General features: G+C 41.2%; 1 protein-coding gene across 8 annotated transcripts in view; it reads right to left on the bottom strand.

The window, feature by feature from the left end:
- Positions 1-24286, bottom strand: part of RARB (retinoic acid receptor beta) — a 320463-nt gene that overhangs the window by 69023 nt on the left and 227154 nt on the right. For 6 of the 8 annotated variants that reach the window (XM_071429372.1, XM_071429370.1, XM_071429374.1 and 3 more), the window contains one exon: positions 23957-24043. The exons of 1 other annotated variant lie outside the window; for it this stretch is intronic. In XM_071429372.1, coding sequence (XP_071285473.1) covers positions 23957-24043 — 87 coding nt within the window. Of the gene's footprint in view, positions 1-21647; positions 22385-23956; positions 24044-24286 lie in introns of those variants that run through there. One more of the 8 variants, XM_071429378.1, reaches the window with a different exon arrangement.

The raw sequence follows: 24286 nt of genomic DNA, 5'->3' as shown, positions 1-24286 counted from the left end.
AGGTACTGCTAGAGAATATTTTTCAGGACAATTTGAAAAGGTATATGATAATGAAGGAGCCAATGGAAATCAGAAGATCCTCCCTAAAACACCCATATATACATGTGCCACTAAAAGGACTTAATCTACTAAAAATAATACTTGCATTAGCCGAACAACTGTCTAGAGAGCTTGGTTTTTTGGTTGGTAGGTTTGGGGTTTGTTTTGGTTTTTGTTTTTTTTTTGTTGTTGTTGTTGTTGTTTTTGGTGTTTTTTTGTGTTTTTTGTGGGGTTTTTTGGTGGGGTATTTTTTTTTTTGTTTGGTTTGGTTTGGTTTGGTTTTGGTTTTGGTTTTTTTGCTGGTTTTTTTTTTTTTTTTTGGGGGGGGGGGGGTGGGGCGTGGGCGGGCAGGTATCTTGGTGGTGTGTTTTTTTATAATAAAACCCAGTTCGGGCACATTCACTTTTGACCACAGGCAGGGTGTGCAGTTTTCTGGAGAAGCTTGAACCTGGGTTCAAGCCATGCTTGACTCTTAATCCAGTTTCTGGCTTATTATTCTTCCTTAGAATTCTTTATGTGAAAAAAGTATGCAGTGCCTGGGCAGAAGTCCTGTGCAGGCATCTGTAGCAAGCCATGCTCAGCAGGTATAAAGTGTTATTTTTGCAACATGTTGACAGCTAATGGATGCATGACAGCAGAAGCTGCTTTCTTCTATGCATGTCTACACAAGCAAAAAGGAAAAAAAGAAAGGATGGGGGTGGACAGTTGACTTTTCCAGAAGAAGCATTTTTACAGCAGTCCTACAACTTTAGGAAGAATTTAAGGGGGAGGAAAAAAGAGAATTAAAAAATACAACTTGTTTCCTTGCCCTGCTTTCTTGTCCTGTGGGATGTGACACTTCAGGATCCCTACTCACCTGAGACAACAGAGCCTCGGTGCTGTCACCCAACACCTGAATGCAGCTTAAGCACACAGGGACTCTCAAACAATCGGTCACTTCACAATTCCTAAGATGTCTGAAATTTTTCTAAAGGTTAGATAAAGTAGCAGATAAGATCTTTAAACCACAGCGTGCTTTCTGAGAGCTAATTTACTGCCAGCTAAACCGTGTTGACAGATGGAGAAGGTATTTTATTTTGAGACCAACAAGAAGCAGGCAGTCACTGCAAAATGCTTCATGTTCTCCTGGAAGCTCAGATTATTAAGCTTGCATGTTAATGCACACTTTGGACAGTTGAGTTTTAAAAGAATAAGAAGTTGTAAAGCAAATGGCATTTCCTGGATAGCCTCAAGGGAATTTTGAATACTGAGCTCAGGGTCCCTGGTGGGAAGCCGCAATTTCAGCTAATTAGGGTGAATAGCAAAGTGTTGCATTTGGTCAAAACATTCTGTTAACCCTCATTTTTGTTGGCACCAACAAGAGTCTGGATTTTTTGCCTTTTCTTTTTTTTTTTCTTTTTTTTTTTGTGAATTCACTGCAGGAGTGCAAGGCACTCAGCTCACATACATTAGGCAGAAAGTCAAAGGAAACGCCAAAGTTCAACTAAAGTACAAGTAATTAGAACCAGATTCTCTGCTGCTTGTATGTGTGCATTTCATTGTAGAAGTTATTTATAAGCCTCCAAACATTTGAAAAAATAACTATATACTGTAGATCATTTAATTTTTATGTCTCGTCTGGAAAAAAAAGTCTGCTTTTAATCATCTTCCAGGAAAGAGCCAGGAACTGGGAAAGTGGGTCTCAATTGTTTCAATACAAATTTCTCTCTTTCATGTGCCACATAAAACTATACTATAAAATTAAATCCAAAATATCATTGACTTTGCCCCCTCCCCCCCCATTTTTTTTTTTTAATAAAAAACTTCTTTGAATTTGTCATGCTTAAATAGTTTGCATTGTTATGAGGGTTTGGGTTTTTTTAAACTCTTGTTTGGAAGACAGACAAGGGGAGAAGAAAAAAAAAAAAAGTGAGAGAGAAAGAAAACATTATCGTGGAGACTTGGCAGCCTTGACTTAGTAACCTGGCCATGACCCTCCAGCGAGTGTGTGTTTGACCCGGTCACACATGACTCTAGCTGCGTACTGTTGCTGGGTTATAAGTCCCAGATATTTTTACCATATATACAACAGGTGGGGATCACAGACAACAGAAAGAGGAAAACAAAGTCTCCCCTTGTGGGAAGACTCCCATTTTCTCCCTTGCAAAGAATAAAAGCACAAAGCAAAGAAGTTGTGCTACTACTTCAGTACTGGCACTTGCTGTGCTGGATCTTGTTTTTCCCCCGGGGGTGGACGCACGGAGGTGGAGTGGGCTGAGGGCAGGAGGACCGAGGAAAAGGCTCAGGGGAAGCCATGTGCAAATGTTAATCAACACAGAACAAACTGCCACAGTCAAAAATCTTTCCTTATAGAGCTGGGTATGCATCGAAGTTAGAGAAGGAATGCTTTTTATTACAAGTGAACACAGCATACCTTGATTAAAACCTACAAAAACTGCAGACTGAGATATTATTACCAGGATTTTCAGAAGTACCTAAGAAACTTTGTTTTCCACATTTGAGGGTTTCTTTTTTCTTAATGTCTTTGTATCTGCACACATCTGCCTTAAAGCTATGATGTCAATATATTTATTCTATTTTAATTCTTGGTTACAATTTTTGAAGCATTAATTTTAATCAAGTCATGCATCTCTGCCAGGCTGACCTTAAAAAAAGGGTGGTATTATTGAAGAAAGCCAAAGAAACTCTTTAAAGTCTACTGGCTTGCATTTAGTCTGAAAAGAGGCATTCTACTTTCAAGAGGGACATCAGAAGATGAAACTCCATGACCTTGTTTCTTTTTGAGGGTGCCCAATCAAAAACGATCCTTTTCTGTTACTTTAAAAGCTAATAGAGTATCTAACAGGTTTCCACTATGTGCTGCTCAGGATTGATACAGTATGATTAAAATAACAAGAGAACTAGAAAGAGGTAAAGGTTACAGAGCTCAGAAGCCCACTCTGCAAGGACTGGACTAATGGACAAAACTGCATGCAAGGTCACCCAAAAGGAGTCTCAGAGCCAGGGCACTCTAAGGGCCACACAAAGGGCACAGGCTGCTGCTGCCAAAACTATCTCAGACAAGGTGCGAGTCCCGATAGGCGCAGCCGAGCTGGCAGGAGCTCTCTAAAGCTGAAGTACTTTTGCTGCTCCAACTCTTGTCAGCTAAAGAGCGATAGGGACAGCTGGCTTCTGTCCCTCAGCATCTGCGAGGAGAAGAGGGGTCCTGCTGAACTCTGCCCTCTCCTCGGAGCACAAGAAGCAGTGAAGCACACTCTCTGCTCTGATATCCTCACCCTAATGAAGTTCCAAGTACAAATTTAGCTATTGCTCCACTGCAGCCAGACATACCATCAGGACAGTATTTTCTTCCCCCACCCTTCTGCATCTCATGCATGCATTTAGACAGTGCACTATTTTGGGCAGGGCCTCAGAATGTGCTGTACAGTAACTGGCGCTGCAGGACTTTCCAGTGATACTCCAATTCAAATAATGGTAATGATCATGATCCTGCCAAGTCAAAAGATATTTGAAAGAATGAACCCTGAAAGGCCTCAGCCTTGAGTGGAGACATTACTTGCAAAGCAGGTCCTTAGAGCGCTGTCATTTTAACTATTGAAGCATTTCAATGTTAAAACACTGACTAAATTTAAAGTATAATTTGAAAAAAAAAAAGCTTCATATTTAACAAATGCCTTGCTGTGTATACACCGAGTTGTATTTGTCAACTGACAAGAAAAAAAAGTGTTTACACTCCTTTGCTGCATCTTCCCCAGTTTAGAACTAGGAGAGAGAGAGCTGCATCATATTCCTTCATGCCTTTCATCAACAAAATTGCCAAGTTTCAATTGCAAATCTGTAATGTTAACCAGCAGAGTCATGTAACATAAGTCAGTGGAGTCAGTGGATACTGATCTTGGCCATACAACAGTATAGCCCTTTGAAACCTGCATTCATACAAGGTGATTAGGGCCAAGAAACAGTTTAGTATCCTACCACCAGCATAGCAGAGCTATCCAGATTTTTTTGCTCTAAGTCAGATGACAACAGCATCTATCTTCGGGTTTATTTTCTGTTCTACTTTCATAATATAATTTCTGTTACTTAGCAGCTAACTTCTTCACAGATTTTATTATTCCCCCAAATAATCTCTGTCAGTTGCCCATTGAAGAGTAGAGATTCTTTTGAAACATACTTTTCTGTTATGACACAATTTGGCCTCTTTATCAACCCATTAGTTAAACATGGCAATTCAGTCACCTGACTTTATGCTGGCATTTAGTAAGGCACTCCAGGAGCCCCACCTGCCAGCACATCTTCCAGAGTGACATTCCTGCACAGATTCCCTGAATGACTCTCCTCAGGCCCTGCTGTCCCTGGCCACACAGCAGCACCAGCACTGCTTCTGGTTCTGCCATATTTAGCAGTGTGAAAGATCCTTCTCTTTTCTGCTTATCTGATCTACAAGCATGGTCCCTGCCACTCCAGTACGTTAATAATCCATGAGCATTCATATTTTTACCTTTGTAACACCTAAGTGAGATAAGGGAAGAGCTATTCTTACTTTACAGACAGGAAACAGAAGCACACACAGTGAAAGAGCTTTATTTGCTTGCATCATAAATTCCTAGAAAAATGCAAGCAGTAACCAACTGAGATTTTTTTTAAGCTAAGCACTAAGCAGTGTCCTCAAAATACAGCCTTACATGTCTTGCCCTAGGTTTCATACAGGATACATGACAAAGTTAAGTCTGTGCTTGGCCCCTCTATTGCAGGGGCTCTGAAGCACCCCCGAGGCTGCATGTGCACCCCACTCACCTGCCCACTGTGAGACAGGACAGGGCTGGGTGCCTCCTGCCTCCAAGAGCCACTGCTGCTGCCAGTAGGGAACTCAGGAGAGATGATGAAACCTTGCCTTCATTTTCTGATCTCTGCAGCCAGCTGGGAATCAGCTTTCTATAAGACTACCATCATATATACAGTTATACAGGATTGCCCTAGCAGGGAACTGACTTGCCTGAGAGAAATCCTGAATCCTCTCCTGAAGGCAACAACTGTGCACTGTCAAAAAATCCTCTGCTCTTGACTGTACTGTCCAAGCCTCACATACCACCAAAATGTTAAGTCAGGATCTATCAGGTTAGTTGTACAAATTAACTATGCATGACCCAAAAATCACCAACACACAGTCAGGTATTTCTGAAAGAAAACACCCTAAAAAACCTTTGTCTGAAACTGCTGCATCTTTTTGCTGTGTCCCACAGGTACACAGGGAGAGCTGTCACTGCAACCACTTTTGGTACTTCTCCCAGCAGAGCCACAACTTTTGGCAAGTACATTCTCTACACACATATTTACTACAGTTAGCAGTAAAGGACAATGAGAAGGCTGCAGCTGCTCCATAGGTTTGCAATTTCTGGTTCTCAAGCACCAGCTCCACTAAACCCTGAGGTAGTATGTATAACTAACATCACCTTTTCAAAGAAAATTATACTGCTTTTCAGGCTGGTTTTTTTTTTTAACAGTTATGTCAGCAAAGCAGTTCTACATTTGGGTTTATGTGTCCATATATCCAGAGAGATGTATTTACACCTGAGCAAACGTGGAAAGCAGAAAGCTTGTCAGGATTAATTATATCAGGGCCAAGAACTGCATCTGGTTATACCTGTGTTACTCTCAAGACAGCGAGACTTAATGACGTGCTAGTAACTGAGAACAGGAGCGTCTTTCGCTAAATAAATGGCCAGGCAGACACCCTGAGTGAGCTGGGGTGAAAGTAAGAGTAGAGACAGCATGGCCCCAGGGTTTGGCAGGCAGAGTTTACAGGGCAGCAGCTCATCACTTTGTATTAGGAGCCTACCTTCAAAATGAAAAAGAAAACATGTTAAATGAAAAAAATAAATCGTATGGAAAACTGAAGAAAAACATCCGAAAGATGCTAGCTCTGTGGTTTTTTCAGGTCGGTGATTTTCTGCTTGTCCATTACCATGCAAAACCACATCAGTCTCAAGTGAAAATTCTGCATTACTGCAAAACTGAAAAATAGGATCTTCCTTAAAAAAAAATACATAATTGTGTATCATCTGCGTGAAGTTAGATTTTCCTCTGAAAATGAAATTTTCTTACAATTCACACCCTGGCTGATTTACCTGTGAATTCCTAGGGTCAGATCTTTATGTGGAATAAAGTGGCATAGGCAAAGAAGAGACACAAATGTAGAGAAGGTGAGAACTCTGACCTCTTCTTCTTTATGAAAAATAAGCCTATTTCTGTGGCTTATTGATACAAACGTGATGTAACAAATTCAGTGCTTTCCCTACAGGATCAAAAATTTTAAGAAAAGGCCCACTGTAAGGAAAGAAACACTTAAAAATAAAAGGGGTCTGATTCTTTTCTTCAGCTATGTTTTACGCTGTTGCTACTCCACTAATTACAAAAAAAGACTCTTGTAAACATAAATGGGAGAAAACCCAGATCCAGTATCATCAGTAAGAAATGAAAATTGCAAGGGCAATGAAATACTTGCTATAATCTCTACATCCAGATATTTTAGTAAGTCATAAAGTCTCCATTTATAGTTATTAGATGTTTTATAGTGTTTTGAGGATTTTTATTTTTAAGTCTTTTCAAGCACTGAAACAGAATAACTCAGAGTATTATTCTAAGGAATGATTTTATTCTTCAGAACTCCCCTCCTCTCCAAGTTGGTATTAGTTTTTGGTATTACTATGTCTGCCAAATAATTTTTTTATTTTCTGTATGTTCAACATATCTTATAACACTATTCATCATGGCTTTTTGCTGTGGCTTGAATCCAGCAAGAAAAGGAGTGTTTTAATATCTTTAATCATGTAATACTATTATACAGTTGTTCAGTACCACATGGACAAAATAAAACTATTGTGCTCTCTTTGGAAATGCCATAAAACTGACTTGCTGTGTAATATTTTACATATCATTTCATTTCTCAAATTTTAGGACCATTAGTTCAGAACATTTTGATCTTAAAGTGTTTTCAAATCTTAAAATTAATAGAGTGACTCAACAAGAGCCAATTCAGTGATCAAAACTACTTCAAGTTAGTAGAGTAGCAGTTAAAATGCTTATCATTACAATTAATTTGTATTACAGCCACACTGCTGGATATCACCAATTGATTTATATACCCTCCTTTCTATACCCATTTACAAGGGCAATTATGAACTCCATCACATATGTTTAAATGGGATACATGAGAACATTATCTAGAAACTAGACTGCTGAGCTCAAAATCCTTAAGAACAGGTAAATTCTTCATTAATGGGTAGGTTATCAACTCACTACAAACGGCCTATAACCTTTTAAGGCAGCACACGGTGCTAATATTTTACTTTTCATGGGCAGTTGGAGGTTGGCTCCAATGATGAGCTCCACCACTATCTTTAATTGTTTTTAAAATTGCATATTATAGGCAGCAATAAACACAAATTAGTATTATACCATCCACAGCTTTCTGCAAGGCATGGTTTCTATAAACAAGTTAAAACGCATACATCTGTAAATAATAAGTGTAAGTATGCTGAATTTAATGAATAAGGGCACTAAAAGAAATTGAACAGTAGGGGTTCAGCAATTAGAGTAACTGCCCATTTTATTAAAAATGTATTGTTTCCAGCTTTCACTTTAGAAGGCTTTTATTGCTTTGCTAATTCTAAGTTTTGATTTCCTTTGAAAAGGATGTCTAATTCCTTATTTTTCTTTGACAGCCCCATCACACAGCACTCGCCTTTTTTACAAGGCAGTGGACAACTGTGAACCTTTATATCTCCTTGCTCGGGATCTCGCTCTCGGGCCCTCTCGGGCTGCAGACCTTTGTTTGGCATTCTGCCACCCAGAGGTATGATTCCTTATCAAGTAAAGTTTCATGGCACAATGAAGCTGAGATGAAACCTGCTGAACCAGCACCCCCCAGGCAGCCACCCTTTGGCCCTTTCCCAGACGTTGCCAACACTCTGGCAGAGTGGAGAGGGGAGGAGCACACTTCCAGCTTCCCAGCCATGCCCCTGCAATCCAGGGCCATTTGCTGAAGCTGGCAAGGCTCAGGCCACGAAATGGAGCCGTGAGTTTCCTGCTGCTGCTCAGCATCAGCCTGCTGCAAGAGGACAGGGCAGTGTGTAGACTGGGAGGAGCAAAGGTAGCTTCTCAAACCAGGCAGATATCCCAGTACACATCTCCCACACCCCAGCCTCACTGCAGTGAGCCCCTGTGCTATCCTTGCTTGTACATGTATGTTTTACATCCATGTAGCTCACTTTCCAAGTGTTAAGATTACTCCTTACACTAGCCTAATTGCACCCATGTCGCTGCTCTGTGGGGATATAATTAAAACAATCCATTATTTCCATTTAGACATGACACAATAACAGGAAAAATATGGTTTTCATCACTTGAGCTTATCTGCAAATAGGACAGTCAGACCAAAACTTGACCTTTCTAACATCCTACAGCACACGTACATTTGCAACATCTGAGATCAAAACAGGGACATACTCTGTCCTCCTTTGTCTCCTCAGCCTGCCAGACTAGGACAGTGCAGAACTAAGAGCAGCTCACCCCAACATTTCTGATGCTAATGTAAGTAATTCCAGTTTATGAATATTTAAGAACTTTGTCACTATTTTTTGAGAGAGCAAATGAAATATGGAGTTTACCAAGCTGTAATGCTCACCTGAGTGGAATTTCAGTATTTTTGAATTGAATTAGTACCTGCCAGACTAAAAATGGTAACACAGTGGGGAAGGTTACATGAAAACTAAGACACTAACAAATTTCATTTCCTTGTAATTCACAGCACCTTGACATTGAGTTTATAAAATATTTTGATCTGTTGGGGTTTTTTTTGTTGTTGTTGTTGTTTTTGGTTTTTTTACTTATAATTTTCCATCAATGCAGTTAACATGGAAAACATCCCTCTGCCCCTCTCACAGCAGGTTGAGCAAAAGCTGAAATCTGGGAAGGAGTGTGGTATCCCAGAGCCAACTGGTATCAGTTCTCTTGATTGTGGCTCAGAGCACACTTCCACATTCTGCCTAGAAGATCTAAGATCGATAAAATAAGACATCCACAAGAGCCTGGAGACAAGATCTGTGACTGGAGGGCACATTTCCCAATATTCTGTTTTCCTATTCTCTATCTGCAGTAGATTTTCCTATTAAACCATTGGAATGAAGAATGCTCATAATTTTACCTGTATGTTGTCTGTCATTACTATTCTTACTCAGAAGTGAAAAAATATGCACACACTGTACTTCAGGAAAACACATATGTACTAACAGTATTTCCTAGTCACCTGGCTTTTCTTATTCAATACCTACCTTCAGCAGTGATTCTTTTTATTCCCAGATAAGCTACTCAAAGCTGACTGCAATATCCCTGCCTTGCAAACAGGAAAAACGTCAGCCTTACTTTATATAGACTATGACAAAAAGAAAGTACTCTGTTTCCGAAGACCTGAAAAACCAACACTCAGTCCTAATAGCTGATGTCCCAAGAAACTTTAGGCAAAACATACTCTGAAAAAGTGAAGTTACTTTTCCCCTATGAGATTAAAATCCAGGAAATCTCTGGTCACTGTGCTCTAATAATCTTAAAATGTCTATATTATGAACACTCACTACTACACTATGCATATAATGATGTTTCATAAAACATACCTTTTTTTTAGGGGGAAAAGCCCCTTTTCCTGCCATGTTTGAGAGATCTGGGCCATTATTTTCCTGATAAATTAGGCTAATATTTACAAATGCTTTTCCAGTTGTCACAGTTCATTCAATGCAATCTTCCCAAACTTTCTGAAGGCTTGCTTTAGTCCCTCTGCCAATACCAAAAGGATTCTGAAGACACAGCAAAGTATTATTGCCAACACACCAAGGCTATTAAAAAATACAGATAGCTGTGAAACTGTCTGTAAGATTACCCATTTCACTTGAAAGTCCAGAAAACCCCCAAACTGTGACACTGAGTCACAGTGCCAAGGCAGAGCAGCCATTTTAAGGAATTAGTAAAATCAGCAGTGGAGGGTTGCTGGTTAGAAATCACTGCTTTTAATTTCTTAGTATTTGCACAAGTCTGACAACTGCACAGCTGCACAGAGTTGCCTCAAACTGTAATATAAACTAGGCAAGCTTTCCACAGAGTAAGTTCAATATGCTTTCCATTACTTCCCATTCTAAGGTCTGATCCTGTTGTGCTTTTCATTACACAGACTTGTCAGAAATTTTGGAAAATCTTAGCTCTTTTCCCACACTTTACCCACCAGACACAAGTTTGACATCCAAAGATGACAACCTATAAAACCAGTAATTTTTAACAAAGTGTTACCTGTGAGCTCAAGGGATGCTCTCTGAGAAAACACACTTCTGACAACCTTACCCTGGGACCAGACAATCCCAGTGGGACAGGGGCACATTTTGGAAAGCTCTCATACCACCCAGAAACAGGGAGACCCTGCTGTTTCATGGCACCCCCGGCATTTGCAAACCAGTTTGCCTGATCACTGGCTTCTATTGTTTCCTGAGATAAGCAGGGCCCCAGTGAACAATTAGAGCTTTCAATAAATAATCTGTAAGCACATTCATTTGATTTACTGTTATTTGATATAGCAGTTAGTTTCAATGGGGCAGTTACTATTGATCACTTAAAGTACTACAGACAAACATGAAACACTTCCAGAACTCCATGGATTATTACTCTTTATCTGCCACTCATCTGGGTTACTTGTAATGGTTGTGAAATTTAAAATCAATAACAACAATTAGTGTTTGTTATACTCTGAGGAATGAATCATGTGAAATATGTTTTGTTACTAAAATGAAATGCTGAAGAGCTTGCAAACAGGAAAGACTCTTGTAAATAGCAAGACTCTAAAATAATTTCTCTTGGTATTAGTGTCCAGTCAAGGGGGTAAAGGAAATTAAAAACAGGTATTTTAAATGCACACAGAAGTACACACACAATTATAAAAAGGTATTGGTAGGATTTTCAAAGGAATAAAACTTTCAATGAAACTGGTGAGAAAGATACACCCAAGTTTTCCTTAGAAAACTCCACTACAAGTCCTACAATTTCCTACTCCTCAACCTCTATAGGAGTTTTGGGTTGTTAATCATGGCAGGACTTGTTCCTGTAGATAATTGATAGACAATAGCCTATCAATTATTGTAGATAATTGAAGACAAAGGAAAAGCTCTGACTCCTTTTCCAACTAGCTTTTACTGGAGATTATAACAAAAAAAAATCTAGGAAATTAATGGAAATTTATTTTCAGGTATATATGTAGAAAAACAACTTCTCTCTTCAGAATTTTATTAATTTATAGAAATAAATTGTGAATCTAATTAAATGGATGGAAATAACAGTATTTTGAGATCTCTGCTAAAGTAGTAATGCTACATAATTAAAATGCAAAACAGTAAGAGAAATATTTTATCATTAAAATGTAACTAGAGGTCTGTGTGAAATCATCCATTCAGAAGACTTGTTTTTCATCAATTATTTGTTATTTATCTGATGTAAATATAAGAAGGTCTAATTAAAATGTATGACTCCTTATACAGCTTCTTGTCATTAAGACCAATGAAAGCAAACTGAAGACCATAATGAAATAATTATGTTTGCCTTTAAGAATCCTCTTCAACAACACATGGTAGTACCACACTAAATTAAAACATCAGGAACTAAATTTCTCTTGCATCTATTTCCATTTTCACTAATTATACCCCCAAGCTTTCCAATAGACCAGGCCCTGAAATTCTTTTGAAGCTGAAACAGCCTAAGGAACAGCAACCTTTTCATAGTAATGGACTTTGAAGAAGAAACAAAGGTAACGCAGCCCTGGAAGGATTAATATTTCAAATAGAGTTATCATGTGAAAATATGTGTTTATTTGAAAAATGGGGAAAAGATTGTTGATAAAAAGCCAAATATGTGTTCCAAGGAAACCAATACTCTGATTTAATCTCATTTGATTGCGTCATTCCTTCCTAACCTCTTTTTCTCAGAGTATTTTCTTCTTCTGCACAGAAATTCAAGTTAGCAAAAGCATAACAAACACAGTACTGCTGGGCAGGGCCAGTGTACCACGCTGTAACTGAGCTCTGCTTTCACATTTTGGTGAAGGTGAAAAATTGCAGTGTTCCTAATGGACTCCATTTCAGGGAGAAGGGAACAGCTATTTGCCCAAACTGCCTCCAGATACGCAGTGCATCCTAACACACAGCTCCTGCTTTAACCACAAAAGTCTTGCAGGACCTCAACAAAACACAGGGAAAGGAAAGGATTCGGATAAGGAAGAGGGAAAAAAAAAAAACCACAGGAGGATATGAGTCAGCTCTGACTTCTTGCAGGCAGCTGAAGGTTTCTTTTCAAAACTTCAGGGAGATAATGGATCCTTCTTGGTGTGGTGTCAGAGAACTGAATGTGGCAATAGGCACAAAGCATAGAAAGATGAGCAGTTCACATACCTAACCTGCATAGCATGTGACTGTATGTGCAACTAGAAAAACACAGCTGGAATGTGCTCTCCAAACGAAGAGAGGAAGGCAGAGGTTCACTAGGGGATGAAGACTTGGGAAAAGCAGCTTGCCCTGTTAGCTCCCTGATCAAAGACACTGAAAGACATAGGTGATTTGCCATTTGTTCTGCATTTTACACCTTAGTGTTCAAAGTGCGGAGTGAAATCAATAAGATCTTTAGAAAGTCCAAGACTTTCCAGCTAACCTCTAAGGAGGATTTGACATATACCCTCACCCAGCAACTAATGAAATTTCTTCCTCAGCTGAATGAAAAGAACTATGCTAACAACAAAGCAATGCTAAGGATTACTCTGCAAGATGAGGGGAAAAAGACAAAACGTCCTCAGATCAAAAGTTGAAAGACAGTAGTATGAACAATGGCTTAAAACCAAAGAAAGAACTCCCGAGCTCAGGACCTGATCTTAACAATAAGAAAGTTCACCCATGCGTGGCATTTCAGCCATCCTTTCACTTGTGTCCTAAGCCAAAACCCTCAGGCTGGTGGATCAGTGAGGGTGGATCTCTGTGAAGGAGGGAAAGTTTGATGAGCAGTTAGGACCTTTGATTAGAGTAACCCGGAGAGGAGTGCAAAATCCCGAGAGAGAGGCAAGCTTTGGGGGGCACAGGCGTTTTTCTGTGCCTAAACCAAGGTCCTGGGGGAAGCATCTGCCTGCAGATCCACAGCCCTTGCCCAAGGGGAGGTCCGGGTGTCAGGTATCGCCAGATGGCACTGTGACACAGTTTTCCAACTCCCTTTTCTTCATGAGAGAGTGAATGTTCAGTCTTGGAAAGACAGGCAACCTTGGTCGTCTCGTGAGTTTTTGAGTAGAAGATGAGGAATTTAAGTGGCAGAGGAGCCTGTTTCCTGCCCCGGGCTCTGCCCACGGCCAATCCCTGAGCAAAAGTGCTGGAGGCTCTGAGACCCCCAAAAGCCAGGGCAGAGCTGTTCTGTGCCTGAACACCTCTGTCCCAAATTGGTATTTGTGAACAACTGAAATACTTGAATCAACCCAGATGATGTTACACTCACTTATCATGCAAAGAACCTAGAAATCCTCTTGGTATCAGTCACCAGCTGGCAGAGTGATGCTGGTACAGGACTGGAAGATGAGGGAACTCTTGCAGGAGATGAGATGCACACCTCTGTATGATGCGCTGCTCTGTCATCAGCCAGCCTGGCAGAGAGGACCAGCAGAGAGGTTTAATGGCCACTTCAGGAATTACCTCAAGCAGCATTCAGATTAAAAAATAAATAAAATAAGAGAACTCAAGAGACTTTGTGTTCTTTAACTGTATTGGTGGGGTATTTTTTTGGTTGGTTTTCTTTTGATTTGCTTTGTTGGTCTTTTTTTTTTTTGGGGGGGGGGGGGGGTGGTTGTGTTTTAGTTTTGTGAAGCAGCAATTGAACCATTTCTTCCACTCTTTCTATCTTACAGGCACAAATGGCTTTCTATAATCAAAGGACCCATTGAAGGAAATCTGTGTTAAATCAAGCTGTGCTTTTTGTCTCCAGTTGGTGCAACACTGGTCAACCTGTTTGATTGTTCCACACCTCTGCAATGCATCTTTAAAAGAAGACTGATCCTTTTTTCTTGATAAGAAAAGATGCTGGGTGTTCATTGTGCTGAACATCCAGCACAGTGACATGAACTTTTATTGCTATTTCCTAAAAGTACCAGTACACAAATACACCAAAGGCTCACTCATACAACCATTCTGTCTCTAAAACTCTTACTAAAATTGAGGGTGGAGGGTTGAGTGCATTTAAGTGCTTCACTAGATAAGGCTGTAAAAGACAAAGACATCCTTAATTTGTCATTTTATTGTTCAAAGATCCTTGCTAAAAATACAATGTGAGCCTAGAGAAAAATATTATGGTTCAATGGAAAGAGATCCTCCGAACCATTAAAAGAAATTAAGCTGTGCTAAAAAAAATCTCTTTGTTGAAAGACATTTCTCTGCTTTTTTTCTTAAGGGATGCACTTAGAGGGTAGAATGTAAGTCACTGAAAGTGCATAAAACGGAAATCCTTCCAAACTATGGATGGACTCTAAAATCATGTCCTTGGCAGTGAAGATCCAGAGCACTCTGAGAATTTATAAATACTCATTCAAACTTTAACCTAACAAACCTATACAAGTGTAGCCCGTATGTGTATATTTAACTTACAAAGTTTTATAATATTCAGTTTATATTTGGTATAAGCAGGGAAAGAAAAATCACCTTGTCCAAGGGGAACAGAAGGTATATTATATACTTTGTGTCTAGGATTCTTTAACACAGACTTGCTGGATTATATTTCCATCTCTCTTAACAAAAGTATTTGAAGAAGATTCAAGGCTCAAACAGAACACTAAAAGAAAGTGGGGTCAGTTATATAAGGGCTAGCACTAGTTTGTTAAAAGTCTTTTTTCCTACCCACTCCCAAATAAAGGGACAAAGAAGTGAACATTGTGGGAATGTGTTTCTAAACCACATGATATCCTTATCAGATTGTCATGTACAAGGGAGGTTCTCACACAGGGACCCCATGCTGGTGAGCTGACCTGTCACATGATGCAAGTTCTACACTCCTATTCAGATTACTAAAATGAGCTGAAGAAAGCTAGATTTCCCCTCCTCCCTCCCCCCCCAAATAAGCAAAATGCACAGTGACCAAAGTCATATTAATTCGCTGCCACTGGGAAAGCAATCCTGAGCAGCTGCAAATAAGTGAGTATATGAAGAAGATAATCTAGCTATTAAAATCTATGCCACAATTAATATCTGCTGAGCAGACTTTATTGCAGAGAAGCAAACAGAGAATCAGAGAAACGTGTATGTCAGACAAAATAGAAGGAAAAAACTCAGTTAATTTGTAAATTTATGGAAAGAGAGTAATATATTTTTATAAGCAAGTCCTACTTTGTCATATAAGTGTCTCTATTTTAACTGTTGATGTTGGGAACACTGTCACTGAATTACTTTTTCATGTTTGGGGGAAGTGGAACAGTCCTGTAAACACTTTTAATATTAAATGAAGGTTTTAAATAGTATTTGATCATTCAAATATATGGCCTGCTTTTAAAAGTGCTGTGGGAGCTCCTGGATGCTCAGCATATTTGGAAATGAAGCCATGAAATGTGAATTTAGGATGCTAACTTTAGGCTACTGTTTCTGACATTCTTAACTTTTGAAACACATTTGCTCATGCAACGACAAAATAATTAAATCCCAGACCTTAGATTATTTTTAAGAAGACAGTTTAAAATCCATGGTTTTGGATGCAAGTTGTTTACAGATTACAATTAGGAGGAACAGCTAAGATTACTGTGACCAAAAAACTGCACAGAATCATTTCCACATTATATCAGTTGGTTTCTTTTATAACTGGAATATGGTTCTCATAAAAAGGTGGCAGCGGTAAGACATTACTCCTCGTTTGCCTGCTAGAAAATCCAGTTTTGTTACCCTCCTGTCTATATTTTTCCTGAAGCACAGAGAAAATTATTATTCTGTTACTTTAGAATAGTTTTGAGCATTTTGAGACTTGTATTTTGGTGGTTCCGTTTGGTTTGAAAGGGCTTGGATTTCAGCAAGAAGTGGCATGGGTCACAGTGCATGGGGACAGACTTCATGCACATAAGCAAAGGTCAAAATCAATCATAGCTTTGTATTTCCAGGCCTATTACTTTTGGCAGTTTATCCTGCCAGAAGGGGCTAAAATATTTGCCTCCCAAAAGGAGTAAACATCAATAGGGGGCAGGAATATAATCAGCTTCTCAACCACTCGGCAGTGAGAAATGAGGGTAAAGGATCCCCTCCTCGCTGCAGCCACTAAGCCATCTAAATGTTAGATGCAACATTTTCAGCAAAAAGTTGAAAGATTTCACAGCACAGTGACTTGAAAAGGACAATAGGCCTATTTAGGCAATTATATTATGCAGGCTTTGTTATTAGGCAGCCCTGCTCAGCCCCAGAAAGTCTGGATAATCAAAAGTGTCCAAGTACAGGAAGGGGAAAAGTACAACCCCACCCTCTCGCACAGCCGCTGCCAGGACCTCTGGATTTGAAGGGTAAAGTCTATTTACCGAAGTTCCTTGGCCATTTTATACATCAACTGATATCCTTCCTCATGGGGCTGCGTGCTACAGCCTAGCAAAGCTCTGGAAAGCCCTCTGAAACCACAACTAATTTGGCCCCAGCCGCCCGCCCCTATAAATTCAGCGCTCAGAAGCTGCTGCCAGCCCCCCAGGCAGGAGAGGGATGCTCCCCCCCGGCTCGCACGCATACCAGGGCCAGTCCCCACGGCCAAACAGATCTGGAAACTCATCACAGCTGTGCTCTGCTTTTGAGGTCTCAATAGGACGGGGCATAGCGTGGCCGACCGCGGCAGACAGCAGTCCTTGCGAGCACAATGTCCCTTTCACAGCCCCGCTCCCAAATCTAAATGCTGGCTGTGTAACACAGCCGCACTTCATCGGCTGCGTAAAGGGCGGTATATAAATTAGACCTGAGCAAAACCAGTTGCTTGGCGTGTTTCGGGGAGGTGGGACCGTAATCCGCCGAGCAGGGCGCCTCTCTCCCCCGAGCAAAGCCCCTCGGCTTGGCCGGGCTGCGGGCCTGGCGTGACGCACACATGGTTAACAAAAACCGCTCAGCAGTAAGTAGGGATTTAACTGGATGTGAGGATGACTAAGTTCGCTGTCTGAAACACTATCTCCCTCTTTCAACTCCTTAACTTCACCGTAACCCTCTTCAAGGCATCGCCTCAGAAGCCTGGCTTTGTTCTGACAAGTTGCACCTTTGCTGCACAGACTCATTAGGCAAGCAGGGAGTCACCCAAAGATACATTGCTTTTCCTCCAAGCTTATCCCACCCTGACTTCACCAGCGAAAGCCTCTCATCATTTTTGTCTGCAGGAGTTTTTGACAGTGGTGCGTGTCCGTTAGGGTTTTCCTGTGCCAGCAGCCAAATCAGACTAACTGCATCACAGTCTACGTAGAGAATAGTTTTCCCCTTTCAGTTATTTTGGAAGAAAAATATCCCCACACAATTTTTTTTTAAATGAAGTGGATCAGAAACAAACATTTTTTTAATCACGTATTTCAGAGCATTAAGCTAGACGTATAAAAATGTAAACAAAGGCTCTATCCCTAAGCAAATCAGTCCTAGCCATTTAGCTGTAAAGTTTATAGATGAACTTCAAAGAAAATAACCTGGTTCAAACAGATCTTGCCTTCTGGGCACTAGCAAACACACCTGCAGCAATTTGATACTTGGGAATGCAGATTACAAGTCCTTCACTTCAAAATGTTTGTTTTTTAATTCAGAAAGATGAAAGAAAATAAAGTAGTGAGCTTTTTTTTTTTTTTTTGGTGGAACACAGATGTTTCCAGTGCTTGCAGGGAATGGGAACCTAACCCAAACATTGCAATAATCCAGAATTTTGAAGGAAAACGCATGCTTTCGGGAGTCCCATCTTCATGAACTTTCTGAAAGTTAATACCCGCTAGCTCCTCTCAAGGCAAGCACTTCCTACCAAACTGTAATAAGAACTGCATACTATGTGAGCCTCAACATCCCAGCGTGATTCTGCTGCCATGTCCATAACTTTTGACTTCATCAAATTTTTAATGCTTCTAACCCTAAGGAAATGCAGTAGGCAGTAGTCATCTACTTGATATAATTAGCTGAAACACTACATAACGCCAAACAAACTTACTCTTGTTTTGGGCCTGCTCATTTGTTTTTTTGCCTGTTTAATTAATGAAGACTAATGAAGACTTTTTTTAACAGGCTTTTCCAAGGTCAGATCTCCATTCTTTGCAGCTCCTCTCTCAGGACCTGTCCTGTTCCCACCTCCTCAGTATTTAGTTAGCTCACGTTTCACCAAAAGTTATTGGTTTTCTCTCAGTATTTGCTGCCACTGCACTATGAGGGAGCAGAATATTCTAACTTATTTAAAAAACTATAAATTACTCATTCTTACAATCTTAACTCTTTTGTCCTCTTAAGAACTATCCTTGTCTAATTTAATTACACCAACCTGATTTTTATCTTACGACAAAATGTGTGAGAACGAATTACGATTAAAAGTGCAGTTGGTTCTAGTCTCATTTCTGAGTCCACAATTTTGTTTGCAAACAAATAATCTCACTGTAAATCTACAACAATATAACTAGAATCACATAAAGCATAAACTCATATGAGTGCAAAGTCAGGGGGGTTTTTTGTAATCTTCTAACACACCGTGCAATACGCAGTTGCTAACAGTTGCGTTGCAAACCCAGGGCAGGTTTTTCCTCCCACAGGGGAGAGGAAAAAAATACCACACAAGTTAAGGTCATGTTAGGGTTGTGTCTTATCCTCTATTTTTACTTTGCAGACCCTCATGGACTAGAAAATTCATGATGCTGCAGGAGTGCCCTAGCTTAGTGAATTGTAACAGGATTAACGTACGAAGATGTGCTGAAGTTGGAGACCTACAGCATTCTGCCCTAAAGCCTGCAATGGCCAATTTTGCCAGCATTTCAGTTGAAACCCTGACACTGTCTGAGATTGTTATTGGCCTACTCTGAGTCTGCACTATCCATGTACTATTCCCTCAACAACCATTTACCTTTTACTCTACAATCACATCTCTATCAAAGCAATATTTCTAAGGCCTAAAGGCAATGGCTGCAGGTGTACTGGCTTGGATTTTTTTTGCAGAGACAAAAATTAAACAACAAATAAGACCAAAAAACTCCTTTCAGACTTCTAACAATCAAAAAATTTGATTGTTATTACATTACATCAAATCACAGAGGTCTTCGTAAAAATGGAGAATCAGGAAATGCTAGAGTTAGAATTGAACATTGCTATCTTTGCATTTATAAGCACTGGAGCAACCTTTAAACTATTAAAAGCTTTCTGGACCACAAAATTTCTAGTTCTGTCATTTTTTCATGAAATGCAAGATAAAAATCTTAACCTTTGAGAGAATTTTAGTATTTCATAATCCGCTTATTTATTTACTCATGCATAAACTGCTTACACTCTCTTCAAAACTGAAAACAAGATTTGCTCTAAGGTTTCAAACAGAAATCTTAATTTGGACTCTAACTAAATTGTTTTTCCACATTTCTATACCATTAACTGTCTCTGTTCAAATTATAGCCACTGTACTATGATTCAGGTTTCGGCCCGATTTTAAATTTCCATGAAGTGAAGATTAATCCTACTGCTTACGAAGTTACAAGACTGGATTCCTGAACGCATTTTCCTGTATTTTTATTTACTCTTGTTAATATAAGTTTCTTTGATTAGCTAAACTTTCCTGTTATCAACACTTGTCTCTTATCACAGGCCCTAGGCAAATGACATATTTACCACTCATTCCATTCTGATAAGGGTAATCCTGTGTTTAACTTGCCCAAGAACAAACACCATATATTTTGTTTTTAAGAATCCTGCTTCTAGGTATTAACAACATACAAGAGAAAGAGCAGGACATTTTAAAGCCAGGAGTTATTTAAAGAATATTTTGCAAGTGTAAGCTTTTAATGACAGTATATATGCCTTCTACTCCAGGAAAGTTTATTTAATTCCAAGTTTCCGCAATATCACCACTGAAGTTATACTAAAGTTTAAACCATGAAAGGAGGAAAAAGCATTTTTAGTAAAACATCTGGTTTGGATTTTTGTTTTTGCTAACTGAAGCTCTCCCATAGCTCGTAACACTATTTTGAAGTAAAAGCTTTGTTCCGTATTTTGTTTGAAGCATTTTGAAAACAGTGCAAAAAAATAAATATCCCATGCTGAACTTTGCAGTCTCCTTTTAATTGTAAAGACATCAAAACATTTGCAGTGCTGTAGGCTGCTAGTCACTGATTTTTACAATTCTGTTTTCATTACTCAACCCACACAAATGTCATATGGTGTCTGAAAACTTTTGAGCCGAGTGAAACACACTATTTCACCAAACACCCTTAAATTTATTTTTTAATTACCTACTCCACCCTTTTGAAATGTCGAAGAAAGAACTCCTCTAATTCCTAGTTAACTTGTTAACATACCGCAAAACAGAAATTTCCAACAGCATTATACAGTTAATGGTGTACTGAAGTGTTCGAGAGTGTGCTAAAAACATTTTGATAGATAGCCAAGTCATTTATCTAAATCACTGTCAGAGCAGTGAAGCATCCTGCAAACTTTTAAGCATAGTATAAGGTGATGTTTTCTGGCACTTTTTGTCATTTCTCAAACTTGAAACTGGGGTGTAAAAATACTGCTATTGTTTATCATCTATATATTTCAGCAACAAATCAAGACCCTTCAACATAGTAACACATTTTCAGAAGCGTCCTACCACTAACTCTCACTCCTCTGTTAACAGTGCATCGCTGTCTGAATCTCAAGGTATAGAAATAATTGATGGTTAAACTCAAAGGGTGTTCACAGTAAGTAGTTTTCTAGCAAAACAGCAACTTCTTAGAGCAACAAAGTGAAGAAGAAAGGTGGCAGCAAGGTCAGTACAAAGAAATATTGCCTTTTCTTCGGGAACTTATAACTACTGTCTGATTTTTGGAATGGCAACCTACCCACTGCAATTCCACATCTTTGCAAGAACTGTAGAGATCAACATTTTAATTGCTTGGCTGCTCTGCTAAAATGCACTTCAAGATAACATGCATCCTGATTAGCCAATGTGCTACAAAATTAGATTAAGGAGGGGGGGGGAAAAAAGCTACCACAGAGATGTTATGTAAATTCGTCTTTCACTGGTTGGAGTTTTGCAAGTATTTGCTGTATTACATTACGATTTTATGTGTTCCTGTTTGGCTCCACAACTGTTGTTAGGATCAATATGAGAAGGGATAAACAGAAAGAAGTCCGGTGCTTCTTTCCTCTTTCCTTTCTTGCCAAAAGGAGAAAAAAATAGCTTGCAAACCACATTTTGCACAAAAACTTACCCCACCCCTCATTACCTCTGCACTTAATTACCGGTCTTTCTTTTTTAAATACATGCAAGTAAATAAATTAAATAAATAACAACAACAACAATTATAATAATAGTAATTGCTTTAAAGTGGAAAAATAACAGTTGGGACCTACATTGAGCACTGTGCCGGTGTTGCCACTCTGTTTGTGCCAATCCACTGAAGCATGCTTTGAGAGCCTTCTCCTGGAGCATGCAGGAAGACGGACTCGCAGTGTAGAAATCCAGCATCTGAGCAGGGCTCACTGCTAGAACGTCCATACAGTCAAACATGATTCCCCCTGCACAGAATGCCTGCAAAAGTGCTTTCCTCTAGGTGTGGAGGAAAATGGCACATAAAAGTACACCCAACTCCATCAAACTCTGCCCCTTTTTTGGCACGTAGGCTGTTGGTCTTTTTCCCAGACCAGAATCATGAATTATGACAGACAACACAGCTAAAAGCCTGTAATTGATCCAAATGATCATTTACCATTTTCCAGGCTGCCCAGCCAATCCAGCAAGATGGGGGGATGCGAGCCGCATTCCAAGTTTTAGCTACCATCAATTTCCCCCCAAAATTTCTTGAGAGTCAGTCCAGCTCCCGAGGCGCTCGCCGGGTGTGTGCCGCGTCCCACGCCGTGCCAATCGCCCACCTCCCCGGGATAAAACAGCTCCGGTGGAGGCGCGGGATCCCCCTCGGCCGTGAATAGATGCTTCTGCCTCTGAACAGCTCACTTCCTACTACTTGTGTCACAGGGAATGAAAGATTGAATTGCCTAATATATGCGAGTGAACTTTCCGTGAACCCTTCCCAGGCTGCTAACCTTCAAATGACCCAAGCGGTCTGACATCACCAGCTCCCAGGATTCTCACACGCCTTCACAACTCCCAGCAGCCCTGCAAAAAAGCCAGGCAGGCGGGCGGGCAGGCAAAGGCGAGCCCCAGCCCTGCCGGAGTCGCCCCGCGGCCGCCGAGCGGGGCGGGTGCGGACGGGGAGCGCAACTCACAAAAAAATCCAATATAATAAAGTAATTTAAAAATAAAATTATATTTAAAAAAAGCCTAACGCAACAACGAGGAGGAGGGGAAGGGGGTGGGAAGTAAAAAAGCGGCGTTTTCAGCCGTTGCAGGGAACGGAGAATTTGAAAATTCCAGCTCAATTTGCTGAAAGTTCTGTGCCCCCCTCCCTCCCTCACACACACACACACATTCCTTTCCTCCCCGGAGAGGCCACGAGCGAGGCGCAGGCGCTGCCGCTGTTCCAGAGCCAGGGACACGGGCTTCGCCCCAGCTGCTGGGCTGGCGGGCCGGGCTTGGGAGCAGCCTCATCCCGGCGCTGCCCGGCACACGCCAGCGGGGACCCCTCTCAATACCACTCGCAGGGACTGCGGCCGGTGCCAGCACCATTCCCAGCGGGGAATCGCAGGGGCCCGTCCCTCATGGGAGGGAGGTGGGGGGCGGTCAGGCCCCATCTCTCCGCACCATCCATCCCTCACCCCGGCTCCTAAGTCACCCAGCGCTCCCTGGCTTCCCCGATGGGTCAGATTTGGCACTGCCCGGGAGGGTCTGTCTCCAGGACTGCGCCCAGGGCAGGAAGCAGCCACGCATCCCCTCTTCTCCCTCCCCAGCCCCGCCGCCGCCGGGTCCTGCCTGTCTCTGATTAGCAGAGAGGGGCTGGGGCCGCTCGTGTAGCCCCGGAGGGGCTGTATCGGCTTTCAGAGGGCTAATGAGCCCCAGCTCCCCGGGAGGGGCGAAAGGCCACGAGCTAATCCATGGGGGACAGGACCCAGCCCATGGTGCTGAGCGGGGAGACCTCCCTGGGGCAGGCGGCCCCGGCCAAGCCCTCACAGCCACTCTGAAGGCAAGGGGCTGCTCCCACCCACTAAGGTCCGTGCTACACCACGCTGCCGACAGCCCTCCCTCATGGCCGGTCTAGGTGTCAATGGCTTCCCAAGGCTGGGGCCACGATGCCACAGCCAGCCCTGTGCGGGCCCACCACTTGCATGAAGCCAGCAGAGAGCTCGGTGCTTTTTAGGTAGGTAACTACCTTCTCCAAAATTCTGCTCACCAAGAAAGACTCCATGAAGGCTTCCACCAGTTCTTATTCCTATGGACAATTTAAAAATTAAAAACAACAGCCTGGAAACACTCCCTCCGCCCCAGTGGGAAGGACATGAGCTCAATAGCCACATGCATGCTTTAATTTTACATGAATAAGCCAAGCCACCTCAGCCCCAGCAGTGAGCATCATCCAGGAGCAAGGCGCACAGGAGCCTTGCTTCCCTGCTCCAAAGCAAGCTCAGTTGCAGAAATTAGAAAACTGAACACTTGATTATTGCTCATTTCTTGCAAAGCCCTAGGTAGGAGTCGGGCAGAGAGGGGCACACTGAGCAGGCATGGCACACCATTGGCGACCGTAAAGAAACGCTGGAGAGAGACTCACCCTGGGACCTGCGCAGCCACTTTAATGGATGTGGTGTCCCCTCTCCACAAAAAGTCCTTTGATGAACCGAAAGCTCTCTGACAATGCCTGCAGATTGTATTAACAAAACTTTTCACACAGATTCAAGAATTTACAAAAAAACCCCAAACCACAGAACAAATCCCCCACACAGCACACACACTTGTTCCCTGAAACTGATATACCCACATTGAAAACCAGCGGCCAGCAAAAAGACCTGCTGCAATCTGGAAGAGAATCCTTTTGAAGAGATTAAAACAAAAGCTTTTCTTAGCCTCCTTCTCCCCTCCACGGGAGAGCTGTAGTTGTCCC

This window comes from Agelaius tricolor, unplaced genomic scaffold (assembly GCF_023055355.1).
Source record: "Agelaius tricolor isolate 1412-34295 unplaced genomic scaffold, bAgeTri1.0.p SCAF_6, whole genome shotgun sequence".
Classification (NCBI taxonomy): Eukaryota; Metazoa; Chordata; class Aves; order Passeriformes; family Icteridae; genus Agelaius; species Agelaius tricolor.
This window is presented reverse-complemented; position numbering and strand designations above follow the sequence as displayed.